This window comes from Phocoena phocoena, chromosome 1 (assembly GCF_963924675.1).
Source record: "Phocoena phocoena chromosome 1, mPhoPho1.1, whole genome shotgun sequence".
NCBI lineage: Eukaryota > Metazoa > Chordata > Mammalia > Artiodactyla > Phocoenidae > Phocoena > Phocoena phocoena.
In genome coordinates, this window is record NC_089219.1 from 78943658 (window position 1) to 78958892 (window position 15235).

At 38.1% G+C, this 15235-nt stretch overlaps 1 protein-coding gene across 1 annotated transcript in view; it reads right to left on the reverse strand.

Annotated features, from left to right (window-relative positions):
• LOC136131481 (guanylate-binding protein 6-like) overlaps positions 1 to 9687 on the reverse strand; it is a 53896-nt gene extending 44209 nt beyond the window's left edge. Inside the window, exons 1-9 of the mRNA XM_065888270.1 lie at positions 9498 to 9687; positions 8572 to 8699; positions 6209 to 6318; positions 5810 to 6006; positions 4209 to 4454; positions 3190 to 3470; positions 2255 to 2467; positions 1247 to 1349; positions 716 to 909 (exon numbers count right to left, since the gene is read on the reverse strand). Coding sequence (XP_065744342.1) covers positions 716 to 909; positions 1247 to 1349; positions 2255 to 2467; positions 3190 to 3470; positions 4209 to 4454; positions 5810 to 6006; positions 6209 to 6318; positions 8572 to 8699; positions 9498 to 9687 — 1662 coding nt within the window. The remainder of the gene's footprint in view (positions 1 to 715; positions 910 to 1246; positions 1350 to 2254; positions 2468 to 3189; positions 3471 to 4208; positions 4455 to 5809; positions 6007 to 6208; positions 6319 to 8571; positions 8700 to 9497) is intronic.
• Between the last annotated feature and the right edge of the window lie 5548 nt (positions 9688 to 15235).

A 15235-nucleotide genomic window follows, 5' to 3' on the forward strand; every position in this document is an offset into this window, starting at 1 on the left:
ATACCGTTGGGTTTTGCCAAAAAGCTAAGCCTGACATGAGGACAAATATATGTTCCAGACAAAAAATGAGAGGTGAGAGGTAACCTTGGTCTGATTGCACTAATTCTCAGTCCCACTCAAGATGGTGCGGTCACCCAAATCATAAAAATCTGTTATAAACACATCCAGATGGACAGTGAGAAAATTCCCTCTATGTCACGTGATAGCTTGGGTATCTATCCACACCTGGAGACATTGCAGCAAGTTTAGAAGCCGTTGCCTCTCTATGTTTTTAAGTCTGGACATTTCCAATAGTTTTATGACAGCATAGATCTACCTCAGGGTCTCTGGGTGGTAGCATGGTTCCTGGTAATTGGCAATGATCCTGGTAAAGCAAACCGGTTGCTGTTCATATCAAATATATGTGGTTGGAATATCTGTTTAATGAAGCCTCATGAGATCATTTAAAAATTCTCAAAATGGATATCCAAACACTATTTATATTCTCCAGGGGACTGGGGGGGCCATAATCATGCTGAACTCTCCAGAGTCTACTTATACAGTAGAATTCAAAGGCTTTTTGGAAGGATTCAAAGGCTTCAGGATTTTAATATATCACAAGCAGTAAACGGCAGGGGTGCTTCCCTCCATAGTCTTGCTGTAACCTTCACTCACCCCTTCCTGATGTACAAGGGTAATGACCGTCAAGCACTACTAAGGCCACAGCCTGACCTACCTTCAGCTTATGCTCCAACATCATATTGTGCTCTCTCAGTAGGTTTTCTCTTCCCCTCTCCAGCTTCTCTGTCAGCTGGGCTATGTTTTCCTGGAGACTCCTCTGTCGTGCTTCCGTCTGCTGCTCCAGCTCCTGCAGTTTCTGTTTCAGCAGCTCCTGTTCCCTCTCAGCTGTCTTCCTCCTGGCCTGCTCCTCTGCCCCAAGAAGGTTTTAGAGAGGGATGAAAATAAGGTAAGGACTGATCTCTTACCCTCCTGACCTCAGAGACCAAATAAAATTGGAAAGGGAGGTAGGAAATCTCTGAAATCCGCCCCCCGTGTCCACACCACCAAGAGCACATTTCAGAATGTGATGGGAGAGGCTCTGTCTGGCTGACATCTAACCATGTCCAACCACAACTCCCCTTGCTGTTTTTGGATGTAGCAGAGCTGTCCCACAGATGGAGAAGAGGCTCCTTCTTCCTTATCAGGAAGGTTTTGCTCTCACACCTGTCAGAGGGAACTGTGGGACGGCCAGAGCCCTACTCCGTACCTGCTACAGCCTTCTCCCCATTACTGAGGGCTTTATCTGCCTGCAAGATGGATTTCTCTATTGCCACCTGTGACAGCAGAAAGTTCTGGAGGACTTCGTTTGCCTGAGGAACCAAGAAGGAGCACAGAACTTAAAATTCCATTGAGGAGATTAGTGCTGCAAAAACAAGTATGTCCATGTAATTTTTGCTTCATGTTTAAAATTCTACAGTGGTTCACTACAACAAGCCTAAGCTCCTTACAACGACCTGTCTTCCTCCAGTATCTAGCTCCGTGCTACTTCCTTCTACCCACTCCAGATTCCAGCCAGTCAGAACTATGTTCAGTTCTACAAACCCAGGATCTCTGGTGCTTTCCCATATTGCTCTTCCCAATGTGAAATACTGCCTCTAAAATGTGCTGCTGTTTTCCTCTGCTACTTGCTGTCTGTAACTTTAGGCAAGTTAGTTTGTTGACAAGTTAGTTGACAATAAGCGTAGATGCTTCTTAATGTTATTTGAAGGATTAAAGAGTCTAGCGAAAGAGCTTAGCATTATGGCTATAGGCAATAACAGTTCAAAATATGTCAGCTGCATTCTTACTATCATTATTACTTTTTTATTATTACATTTGTTACTATCACCTATGTAGCCCATTTTCACAGGTTCACAAGAGTTATAACTTTGTATGCAATTGTCTGTGTATTGGACTTCCTCTCTTGTGATCAGTCTTGAGTACAAAGACTCTGATTTGTGGATCGTCTGCACTTGGCACATCAAAAAGCATGTTGTTGGATGAAGAAATGAACAATTTCTGTTCTGTCTCATGAACTTTAGAAATCCATAGTCATTTTGGGGGAATGGACATTTCTGCTCAGGAATAAAGAACATTGTATGGACCTCAAGAGCTAAAACTGTCATGATACGCCCATGCTCTCTCATTACCCACACCTGGTGCTGTGCTCTCAGATTTTCAGGAACCCCCCCTTGACTCTATTCTGTAGACTCCCCATGCTCCCCTTATTCCTCACCTTCACTCCTTTCCTGGGCACTTGGCAATACTCGCTTTCAAGCATTTCCTTTGCTTTCCTGTAGAGTTCATGACCTCCAGGAACAGAAAAAGTGCCTCCTGAAATATTTTCCATTAGGGCCTTGGAAAGCTCCTGAAGTTTAGCCTGGCAGTATTTGACAGATGCCTGTTCATTCTGCAGCAAGAAACCCTCCTTCTTATCCTTTATGATTTCCTGCAAGGGAAATGTAGAGAGATGTCACCAGAAGCAAGGAACAGAGGAGATACGTTTCCAAGGAATCTGGTAGAAGGACTGGTGTGACTGTGGTCCTCAGGAGAAAAGCATTCTTTTGGAGTACAGGGAATAAAACAGCAATCACAAGATGTGATCTACTCACAATCTTGAAAACTCTCTGTAAGACCACAGGAAAGTTGCTTAGCCCCCCTTCAGGTTCTTCATCTGAAATGTTGGAGTCACATTATCTAATCTCTGTGGTTCCTTGCAGCTGCAACATTCAGTGATTCTATATTCAATGATACAAGGAGCAACCTACGTTGAAAATGGCCTGGAATGAGGGGCTGATAAGAGAAATTTTGGGTGCTGGTCGTGGGAATGTGTTCACAGGAAAAGAAACCAGCTTCAGAATGACTTTTGGATGCTCTGGACAGCCTTGGAATCCACAGAAGTATTTACTTTATGAAGATATCTATACTGATTTTACATCAGAGATGAGAGACATTTCCAGATAAACTGCCTGAGGCTTGGCAGAAAAAAGAAGGAAATGTAGTCCTTTGAAGCCCTATATCCCTGATGGGAACACAGACTACTTTATCCTTGAGAGAGGGATGAGCCATGGGTTCAATAAAGGCTCTGCTAGGCTTTTGACAGATGCCTCTTCATTCTGTCATATTCTCCCCTTCTTCAAGAGAAGGGGACAAATACTAAAGAGAAATTACCGCAAGATTCTTCTGGAATTCCTGATTTTCATCCTTGAAGGAGCACTCCATGAAGATTGCAATGGCTTCCCTCTCACAGGCTGCGTGCACCTCCAGAAGCTCCTGGAGCGTGTCCGTGGGGAGCCTCAGTTGCTGGGCCATCTGCTCACTGTAGTGGTCGGCTGCCTTCTGCACGGCTGCTGAGTTCTCCAGCTGGGCCAGAGTTGTCACTGCGTTCTCCAAACAAGGTACAGCTCCGGTATTGATGGTATCCACATAGGTCACAACCAGAGTCCTCAGACCTGAATAAGCCAGGACATTTAAGGGATAAATATTAAGTTATCAGTCAATAGGCACCAGGATTCTGAGGCTACATTTCTAAGGTCTCACACACACACACACACACACACACACACACACACACACCACTTCCCCCTTCTACTATCCCTACCTTCATTTCCCTACTGACTCTTCATTTTTATGGTTTTCCAGCCCACAGGGCTGAAAAAAATTAAAAATTTACCTGTATGTAAAATACTAGGGGATATCTGAAATATTGAAAACAAGATAGATTACAGAGGTATTAGATGAGACAGGGTATATCAGATTATATCAGATTATATTTATTCCCAATTCTGGGGCTTTGAATGGATTTTTCAGTGATTTATGGGCTAATATTTATTTTTGGACCACTGTAAACTCCCAAAATATTTTTTGTATTCTCCTTGTGAAGAACACTTACTATACAAGACTTCCCCTGAGAAAATGGAATTTTGTTTTTATACCCAGATAGTGAATTTTTTTCTTAGTGTAGGAATTTTTCAGATCAGTGGAAGCCACAGATTTCAGTGACAAAACTTGCAATTTGGGGGAGAGATTTTTAAATCTCCGAAAGTAAGATAAGTATAAAATATACACATTTTTTCATGGAGTATGAATGTCTGTAGAACCTAAATTCTATACGGAATCACACAAAACTACTGAAAAACACATATATAAAATATTCAATGGTCCCACGGAAATGGGAAAAAGAGTCTCACGGTTCCCAGTGACTGTGATTCCCTCTCTGAGGGTCTTGGTTTTTGCATTGGTGAAGATGTAAGAACAGAAATTATTTGTTTGTTCCAGGAATTTAGGATCCAGTTGGTCTTCAGACACATTCTCAATATCAGCTAGAAGTTCTTTGTCATTTGTTGGCCGGTCAAAGACAAAACATTTCCGTGTTGGAAAGAAATGCCTGATACACTCTCTGGGTAGATTTGATGTTTGGGCTTTGGGATTCTTGCCTGAGGGACAGAAAAACAGAGATTAGACTGGGAAGAGTCTTGGGACAAGGGAGCTAATGGTTTTTACGACAGGGATTTGTTTATCTTTGCTGTCTTCTATGTTTATAACTCCTTTAACATAAACATTCAGTACTTCTATGCACATCAAACTTATACCAATGATGTAACTCTGGAGAGAAATTTGGGGAGACTTCTGATCCAGTAAAAGAAATCTATGGCTGGTATCCCCAGACCCGCACATGGTAGAGTAGTTGTCTATTAGATGTTTACTGAACTAATGGCTAAAAGAATGAAAGGACAAGTGTAACTTTTTGCTCTACTTAATCTCATGTAGGAATTGAGCTGTGGGACTAAAAAGAAGAGCCACAAAAAAGGGATAGTGAACATATCAGGAATATTAGGAATGACACCAGATTATTTAGGGGAAATGATTTTGATGCTAAAAAATAATTGGTACAGAGTTAGCTAATTTTTAGTAAAAAACACTGAAGGGTAAATGTACCTAAAATGTAATTTTAAGATGTCACCACTAATCAATAACCTCTTTGACATAAAGGATTATATTTGATCTGACAGTTGTCTTCTCCCACCTAGCCAATTTCTCAATAAATACTTAAAGAAAGCATAAATAGAAAAATGAAAACAAAAAGGAATAAATCAGAATTGATATATCTTTCAAGATTTCATCAGATATACCCACTGTAAATGTAACCCATTAAAATAATTTATTAATTTGTAATTAAAGCATGGGTAAATATATGGGAATTAGGAGAAAGGTGTGATATGGAATGTAAAATGAATGTTCTAAAAATTATTGCAAATATTGAAAAGGCATAGATTGAAAAGACACACACTTCTTCAGGATTACTTAGAACATAAAGTCATTTTGTAGATGATATACTATACAGGATTAGAAAGTTCCCTCTTTGAGAAAAATAATACCTAACTATGTGAAATGCACTTTTTTTTTTCATTAGATTGACTTTTCATTTTAATTTCATGTCTAACAAGTATCTTGTCAGGTTTTTTTCCTCAACAAAAACACCAGAAGCCAAAATAGGGAACTCAAGTGTCTGGTCTTTAGAAGAATTAGCACCCATTGTAATCTGGATGCTAAGTTAAAAATGGTATGAAAAACAAATTGGTTTTGAATAATTTCACTTTACCTTACACTTTACTTTTCTTAAGAGAACTTAGACTCCAGTCCCTAGAGCTTTGCAATACGCTTTCCAGCCACAGTTTCTACAGACTTTGATCGAGTCTCAAATACAAATGCAGCCGCAGAGATGGTGGACGGTATGTAGTAGATCCCACCCTCTATTGGACCATCCACTGTCCAGGCCATGCTCTGATACCTGGAATCAGCTTCAAGGCATTCTCCAGGTACTCATCTTCTGTGATAGGGTGACCGTTTAACATCAGCTCCAGGGTGAAATCCCGTACAGTCCAGATAAAGTCTGGAAAGAAACTCACAAACTCTGTGGAATCTTCTAGTACACCAGGTCTTGAAGAGGACTTGGCCCTGATGAGTTCTGTGAGCTCTGTCACATAACTAGGAACTTGGTTAAGGAAAAGAAAACCCCTACACACAATTCCCACATTTCCCTAATTAAAAAGTATTATAATCACTCTCTTTTGCCGTGAGTCCCCTCCACTCCACTAAAGGCAGCTAAATAACAGGGAAGGAGAAACTGACTCTATCTCCATTCCCAAAAACTCAATGAAACTTGGTGGTTCAGTTCCTGGAAGGATACTGCAGTTGTTCCAAGGCCTGGTGGTTGATGGTGTTCATGCTGTTGTAGACAAAGCTGCTACATAGAAGCACAGCCAGGGCAAAGATCCACGAGTCATTCTTAGGGTCACCCTAGAAAGCACATTTGAACACGAGACTTAGGAGTTTACTCCTAAATTAGAAATTCATTCATACACTTATTCTATCATATTTTCATTTATTATTTCAGCTGACATACTCACCATGCAAAGAAATTGTTTGAAGAGAAACATAAATACAGATAACAACTTTGACAATTACAAAGACATTTTTATGTTTCCAATTTTTTCATATATAAAATCCTTCTTATCTTCATAGTGCTTTCTTTCCCCTCAATTGGATGAAGTAAAATAACATATACATAAAATCTAGTACAGTACTTGGTGTGTAATTATGTATTCAATGATGACTGTTAGCACTTATTTATTCTACAAATATTTATTAATCATAGCCCATATTAAATATACCACAGTTGGCATAACTGGGTATTTAAATTATATCCTGTCAGTAAATATCTGCAAGAAGTTACTGAATGCTCCCTACTGTTTCTTAGATTTCAAAAAGCCATGTTAAAAATGACAGTTATTCCTTTCAAGATGCCTATTTCAAAGCAGTGACAAACATCCATAACAATAAATGCAACAAAGATGACAATACCTATAAAAAGCTTACATCTTAGTAGTGTATATAAGCAGTTGAACTTATAGCTATAATGTTAAATTAAAATTTGTTTGTCAAGGAAGAATAGAGCTATGAAAGCTGGAGAAAGAATCTATGATATGAAAGCCTCCTCAAAGTCTTGAACTGAGTATTAAAGAATTGGCTGAATGTGGAATTGAAGAAATGAAGGTGGTCCCATAGATAGAAACACTCACAGAAGCAAAATTAGACATGGGAGAATACAGGGGTCTTGTAATGAAAATAGAGTCATTTCATCTGACTGGAGCAGAGGTTGAGTGGAGAAGTACATTTGAGCTCTAGTGCAGCCTGATGAAGGGCCTTAAAGGCCAGGCTAATTTGTTTGCATAAATCATAGCACTAAGTAATAGCATAAATCCAGAGATCATTTCTACTATAACAGTTGTGAAGCTATTCCCTAGAACAAATGCAAAAACTGTGATTCATGTCAAGAAGAGTCTATATTGGAGTTTGGGGGGGAAATAGTCTATTCATCACTTTATTTCCCCAAAATGCAACTTTTAAAAATAATCAATTAGGATAAGAAGAAGTGGTATTTATGACAAACAATAAATTATTTCAACAACAAGACTATATCATTGCTTGATATATGATTTTAAAATAAATACAGAATTTCTAATTCTCCTTTGGGAAGAAATAGAAAGCTATAGAAATTTAGATACTATTTCCAAATAAGTCTCAAAGTAAGTGGAAAAAAAGTAATTTATTTCATCCATTAGTAGAAAGCTAATATACCAAAAATCCATCTTAAAATGTTTCTTGTAGGACAAACACATGCCTTTATAGAAACAGCACATTCAGAGGTATCTTACAGCATTCTACAATGCTCTGTGAGTAGTTGATGAACTTCATCATAGAAAATATAAACCCATATCTTAACTCTAACCCTCAAATACATTCTTCATCTGGTAGCTAAGAAGGTGAATCAGAAAACTTTCCTCACTCCCAGGTTGATGTTTCTCCACTTTCTTACCAAGACATCCTTACACTTAACTGTAAATTATGGAAACTGTGAGGTGCTGCCTGGATCACCTTTCAAGACTGAAGGACTTAGTCCCCCCGCTGTTGGGAGTGCTGGTGAAAGACAGTCTTCAGGTGTCAGGCCTCTTGATTAGAAAGGCTTCCAGAGCAGGCTTCCAATAATTTATCAGCACCCTTGTCCCAGCTCAGGATAACTCAAAAGGACGGTTCAATCTAGAGCTCACATGGAATTGACAGAAGCTGGAGATTGCAATGCAGCACTTCTTCCTCTCTCCAACCTGCTTCTTTACCAATCATACTTTATTAAACCCGACTGCATATGTGTGGCCTTGTCAACTGGACTAAAGACTCTTTGAGTACAGGACCTTTATTTTGGTCAGTGATATCTACAGTACTAAGTTCAAAGGTCTAGAATTCAGTTGTTCAACAATTATTTATTAAATGTAATCAAGTCATCCACACAGTGCCAAGAAATAAAAGATTTTATCTAACATACCATGATACCTTACCTAGAAGTGCGATTCAGACAAACCATAGTCTGCCTCCTTTACTATAGGTGATTTCTAGACTTTACAAATAGACAACAGCAGTTAAATGTCTATGATCGTCAAGCAATAAGGAGAAAATCTAGAATAAAAAGGATTTATCTGTGATTTTCTGCCTTACTTTTTCCACATCGCCCAGGCCCTCTGTGTCCAGAAGGACCAGGGTATGGTCTGACTTGGAAGGGTGAGGCACACACCACATCCAGATGCCCTTTGTTTTAGACTGCACTGTAGAGCCCAGAGGGAAACCTGCAAGGGGAGGGGAGAAAGCAACATTCAGTTACAGCAGATAATCTAAGCAGCCCAGGGGCTACAAAGTCAGACTTACTGGAGTTTAAGTACCCCAGCATACAACATGGTGCTTTCTCTATTTCCTCAAGAATGTCCTACTTTGTCTGTCACCTGTTTCAAGGAGGAGGGGATATTAATTGTGAGAATTATGCCAAGCAAGGGATCAACAAGGAGACAAAGAGGTATCCATGAATCAGACAAAACAGAGGTCTCAGATGACCATAAGAAGAGTATTTTGAAAGAATGGTGAGGTTCAGAGACAGAGAGTAGTGGATTGCAGTAAAATATGGGTAGGTAAAAAAGTGGAAAAAAGAAATTGAGATTATATTTTTTGCCAGACAAAATAATTTTTGAAAAGGGGAAGAGGTATTAGCCACAATAGGATATGAAGTCCAGGAAGGATTTTTAAGATAATATATAATGAAACATCTTTATATGTTGATGAGAATATTCCATAGAAAAGCAAAATGTGTTTCGAGAGAGAGAAGACACAATCGCAAGAGCCCAGTACTTAAGCAGGTAGAAGAAGGTAGGATTTTTTGCATACATAGGAGAAACATTGCTTTATAGGAATAAAACAAAAAATATGATAACAGATCACAATAAGGTAGTGATTTAGTGGTGAGAATTAGAAGTGAAACGGTGGTTTATTGAGAGGAATTTGGCTCTCCCTTCACATGACCAGGGAAGAAAATTAAGAGGCTGAGATATCAGCTAGAGTCAAACAAATGGATCCTGACCAAATACAACACTCACCATTGTTCTGTCCTGTAAGACGGTTCATCAAGTAGGATTTGCCTGTACGATACAGTCCTACAATGGCCACGACCACCAATGGCTGTGAAATCTTCTCAAGAATCTGTAGAGCTTCCTGGTTCACTGACAGCAGCTCATTGTCATGTTCCACCAGACAAATGGGGTCCATCATGTTGGGTCCAGATGCCATGGCAACCTGCTAACTTAGAAGTGCTTCCTAGTAGAAATAAGATTATAAAGTCATTCCCTAACTCAGAGTCATACAAGCATTTGTCAACGTTGGACTTGGTAAGAATTCTGTACTTTCCATGAGATGAAAGCTAACCTAGAATTAGCAGACTACAGAGGTTTTCCTCCATCATTCCCTCAAATCTCTGATGAGGTTTGTAGTGAAACACTGGCTATTATCACTCTCTATAGTTTTACTTCAATAATAATAATAAAATTCAAGTTATTGTTACTACACACTGAAGGCCTACGATATACCAAGCCCTATGATACATAAAGTGCATACCCACCTAAACTCATACTTAAAAGAACCAATCATGATATTAGAGACATGGAACATTCAGCTTCATCCCCCAACCTCTGGGGATCAGAGAAGAGCTGAAAGTTGCATAATCATCAATGACTAATTGTTTAATCAACCATCCCTATTTAATGAAGACTTCATTTAAAAAACTGAAAAACCCTAATTAAAAGGGTTCAGAGAGATTCTGACTTGATGACCATGGAGGTGGTCAAAGGATGGCATGTCTAGAGGGGACATAGAAGCTCCACAACCTTTTCTTACCTTTCTCTATGCATTTCTTCTATCTTGCTGTTCCTGGGTTGTATCCTTTTTTAATAAACCAGTAATCTAGTAAGTAAACTGTTTTTCCTGATTTCTGTAAACCATCCTAGCAAATTATTGAACCTGAAGAGGAGATGGTGGGAACCTCCAATGTATAGCCAGTTAGAAGTCCAGGTGACAACCTAGACTTGCAATTGGCATTTGAACTGGGGGCCAGTCTTGTGGGACTGAGCCCTTAACCTGTGGGGTATGGACTAACTCTTGGAAATTAGTGTCAGAAGTGCTTAGTGTGAAAAAAGTGCCCAGATATGTGGTGACCAGAAGTGAAGTATGGAGAACAGAAAGTTGAGAGGAGAAATTGAATTTTTCCTTTTCAGGGTGGAGACAAACAATAGATGATCAAAAGACCCAAGGAGAGAAACTTTGGGAAATTAAGATATTTAAAAGCAGCATATACAGGGGAAAACTGAAAAGGCACACACAGATTCAGGGAAGATGCATGCTCAGAAAAGCCTAAAAAGACTTTATGGTTTCTCCTTAGCTTAATCCCAAGCCTCAAAACCAAGGGCCAGCTTAGTGAAAGAATTCCTTGGCACAAAGCCAGTATGCAAAGAATGGGAAAGTTAGCTGTTTTTATAAATGCCCAATTTTCAACAAAAGCAACAACAAAACAAAAATCACAAGGCATACAAAGAAATGTATGCCCATTCAAGGCATACAAAGAAAATGTGGCCCTTTCAAAGGAAGAAAATAAAGTAGTATGAAACATCCCTGAAGAAATACATGCACTAAGTGTTCTAGGCAAAGACTTTGAAATAACTTTCTTAAATATGCTCAGAAAGCTAAATGAAAACACAAAGAGCTAAAGAATACCAGAAAAACAATATGTGGGGACTTCCCTGATGGCCCAGTGGTGAATAATTTGCCTTCCAATGTAGGGGCCACAGGTTTGATCCCTGGTTGGGGAACTAAGATCTCCCATGCTGCAGGGCAACTAAGCCCATGTGCCTCAACTACTGAGCCCATGCGGCACAACTAAAGAGCCCGCATGCCTCAACTACAGAGCCCACGCGTTCTGGAGCCTGCACACCACAACTAGAGAGCCTGCGCAGTGCAACTACTGAGCCCATGTGCTATGCAGCCCGTGCACTACAGCTAGAGAGAAGCCTGCATGCCACAACGAAAGATCCCACATGCCGCAACTAAGACCTGAGACAGCCAAACGTTAAAAAAATAAATAAATAAGCTGTAACTCCATCCCACCCACACATTTCTAAAAAGAAAGCAAAAGAAAGAAAAGAAAAACAATATGTGAACAAAAATTTAAAATCAACAAAGTGATAAAAATAATAAAAAGGAACCCAGTAGAAATTCTGAAACCGGAAAATACAATAACTGAATTTAGAAAATTTCTAGAAGGGATCAGACTTATGCAGTCAAAAGAAAGAATCAGCAAACTTAAAGCTAAGATATCTGAAGTTATAAAGTCTCAGGAGCAGAAGGAAGAAAGAATTTTTTAAAGTAATATAGCCTAAGAGATTTATGGGATATTGTCAAGTAGACAGATACATGCATTACAGAAGTCACTGAAGCATAAGCGGAGAGGCAGGGCAGAGAGATTCTTTGAGGAAATAATCACTAAAAATTCCCAATGTTATGAAAAAACATGAATCTACAAATGCAAGAAGTTCAACAACTCAAATAGGATAAATAATTAGAGACCCATGCTGAAACGTATTATAATAAAACTGTCAAAAGACAAAGAGAGAATCTTGAAAGCAACAAGAAAGAAGCAACTCATCACAACCCACCACCCAAAAGAATTCGAAAGAGAAGAACAAACAAAGCCCAAAGTCAGCAGAGGGAAGGAAATAATAAAGATCAGACAGGAAATAAATAAAATAGAGATCAAAAAACAATAGAAAAGATGAACAAAACCAAGAGCTGGCTTTTTGAAAGGATAAACAAAATTGACAAACCTCTAGCCAGGCTCACCAAGAAAAAAAGAGAGGACCGAAATAAACAAAAAAGAAATGAAAGAGGAGAAATAACAACTGCAACCTAAGAAATATGAAATAACATAAATGGATACTATGAATAATTATATGCCAACAAATTGAACAACCTGGAAGAAACTGACAAACTTCTAGAGACATAGAGACTGCCAAGTCTGAGTCAAGAAAAAACAGACAATTTGAACAGACCAATCACTAGAAGTGAAATAGAATCTGTAAAAACAAACAAACAAACAAAAAATCTACCATAAAACAAAAATCCAGGACTGGATGGCATCACTGGGGAATGCTACCAAACATATAAAGAAGAACTTATACCTATCCTTCTCTAACAATTCCAAAAATTGAAGAGGGAACACTCCCAAATTCATTCTATGAGGCCACCGTTTCCCTGATACCAAAACCAGACAAAGGCACCACAAATAAAGAAAATTACAGGCCAATATCTTTGATGAATATATATGCAAAAATCCTCAACAAAATATTAACAAACTGAAATCAACAATGCATAAAAAGAATCATACACCATGATCAAGTTGGATTCATTCCAGTGTCACAAGTATGGTTCAATACAGACAAATCAATGTGTTACACCACATTAACAAAAGGAAAGACAAAAATCACATGATCAATTCACTAGATGCAGAAAAAGCATTTGACAAAATTCAATATCCATTCATGATAAAAACTCTTGTCAAAGTGGGTATAGAGGAAGCATATCTCAACATAATAAAGTCCATTTACGAGAAACCCATAGCCAACATAATACTTAACGGTGAAAACTTGAGAGCCTTCCCACTAAATTCAGGAACAAGACAAGGATGCCCACTCTCATCACTTCTCTTCAACATAGTATTGGAAGTCCTAGCCACAGCATTCAGACAAGAAAAAGAAATAGAATGTATCCAAATTGGAAAGGAAGAGGTAAAATTGTCACTATTTGCAGATGACATGATACTCTCTGTATAGAGAACCCTAGAGCCTCCACCCAAAAACTATTAGAACTAATAAATAAATTCAGCAAGGTTGCAGGATACAAGATTAATATACAGAAATCTCCTGGATTTCTATACACTAATAAAGAAATATTAGTATGAGAAAATAAAGAAATCTCATTTAAAATCACATCAAAAATAAAATAAAATATCTAGGAATAAACTTAACAAAGAAGTTGAAGACTATACTCTGAAAACTATAAAATATTGATGTAGGAAATGAAGATGATTCAAAGAAATGGAAAGACATCCAGTGCTCTTGGATTGGAAGAATTAATGTTATTAAAATGGCCATACTACCAAAGCAATCTACAAATTTAATGCAATCTCTATCAAAGCATTTTTCACAGAACTAGAGCAAACAATCTGAAAATTTATATGGAACCATGAAAGATCCTGAATTGCCAAAGCAATCCTGAGAAAAAAGAGCAGAGTTGAAGGTATAACCCTCCCAGCCATCAGACTACACGACAAAGCTACAGTAATCAAAACAGCATGGTATTGGCACCAAAAAACAACACGTAGCTCAATGGAACAGCATAGAGACCCCAGAAATAAGCCCACACTCATATGGTCAATTAATCTGTGACAAAGGAGGAAAGAATATACAATGCAGAAAAGACAGTCTTTTCAACAAGTGGTATGGTGAAAACTGGAAAGCCACATGTAAAATAATGAAATTAAAACATTCCCTCACACCACATACATAAATAAATTCAGAATGGTTTAAAGACCTAAATGTAAGACGTGAAACCTTGAAATTCCTAGAAGAGAACATAGGTGGAACATTCTGACATCAATTGTAGCAATATTTACTTAGCTCAGTCTCCTAAGTCAGAAGAAATCAAAGCAAAAATAAACAAATAAGACATAATTAAATTTAAAAGCTTTTGCATAGCAAAGGAAACCATCAACAAAACGAAAAGACAACCTACAGAATGGGAAAAAATATTTGCAAATGATGTGACCAACAAGGGGTTAATATCCAAAATATACAAACAACTCATAAAACTCAACCTCAAAAAGCAAACAGTTCAATCAAAAAGTGCACAGAAGACTTGAGTAGACGTTTTTCCAAAGAAGATATACAGATGGCTAATAGGAACATGAAGAAATGCCCAACATCACTAATTACTAGAGAATTGCAAATCAAAACCACAATGAGCTATCACCTTACACCAGTCAGAATGGCTATCATCAAAAAGATCACAAATGACAAATATTGGAGAGGATGTGGAGAAAGGGGAACACTCATACACTGTTGGTAGGAATGTAAATTGATGCAACTATTAAGGAAAACAGCATAGAGATTCCTTAAGAAACAAAAAATAGAACTACCATATGATCCAGCAATCCCATGCCTGGGTATATACCCAGAAAAAATGAAAACTCTAATTCAAAAAAGATACACACACTCCAATGTTTATAGCAGCACTGTTTACAATAGTTAAGGCATGGAAGCAAACCAAGTGCCCATCAACAGATGACTGGATTAAGAAGTTGTAGTATATAGACAATGGAATATTATTTGGCAGTAAAAAGAATGAAATACTGCCATTTGCAGCAACATGGATGGACCTAGAGAATATTGTGTTTAGTGAAATAAGTGAAACAGAGAAAGACAATATCAGTTATGTGTGGAAACTAAAAAATAATACAAATGTGAATGTATATTCAGAAAAAAATACAGAAACAAAGTCACAGATGTAGAAAACAAACTTGTGGTTACCAAAGGGAGAGAAAAGAGGGGAGGAACAAATTAGGGGTATAGGACTAACAGATAAAAAGTACTACATATAAAATAGATAAGCAACAAGGATATACTGTATAGCACAGGGAATCACACCCATTATCTTATAATAACCTTTAATAAAATATAATCCACAAAAATACTGAATCATTATGCTGTATGCCTGAAACTAACACAATATTGTA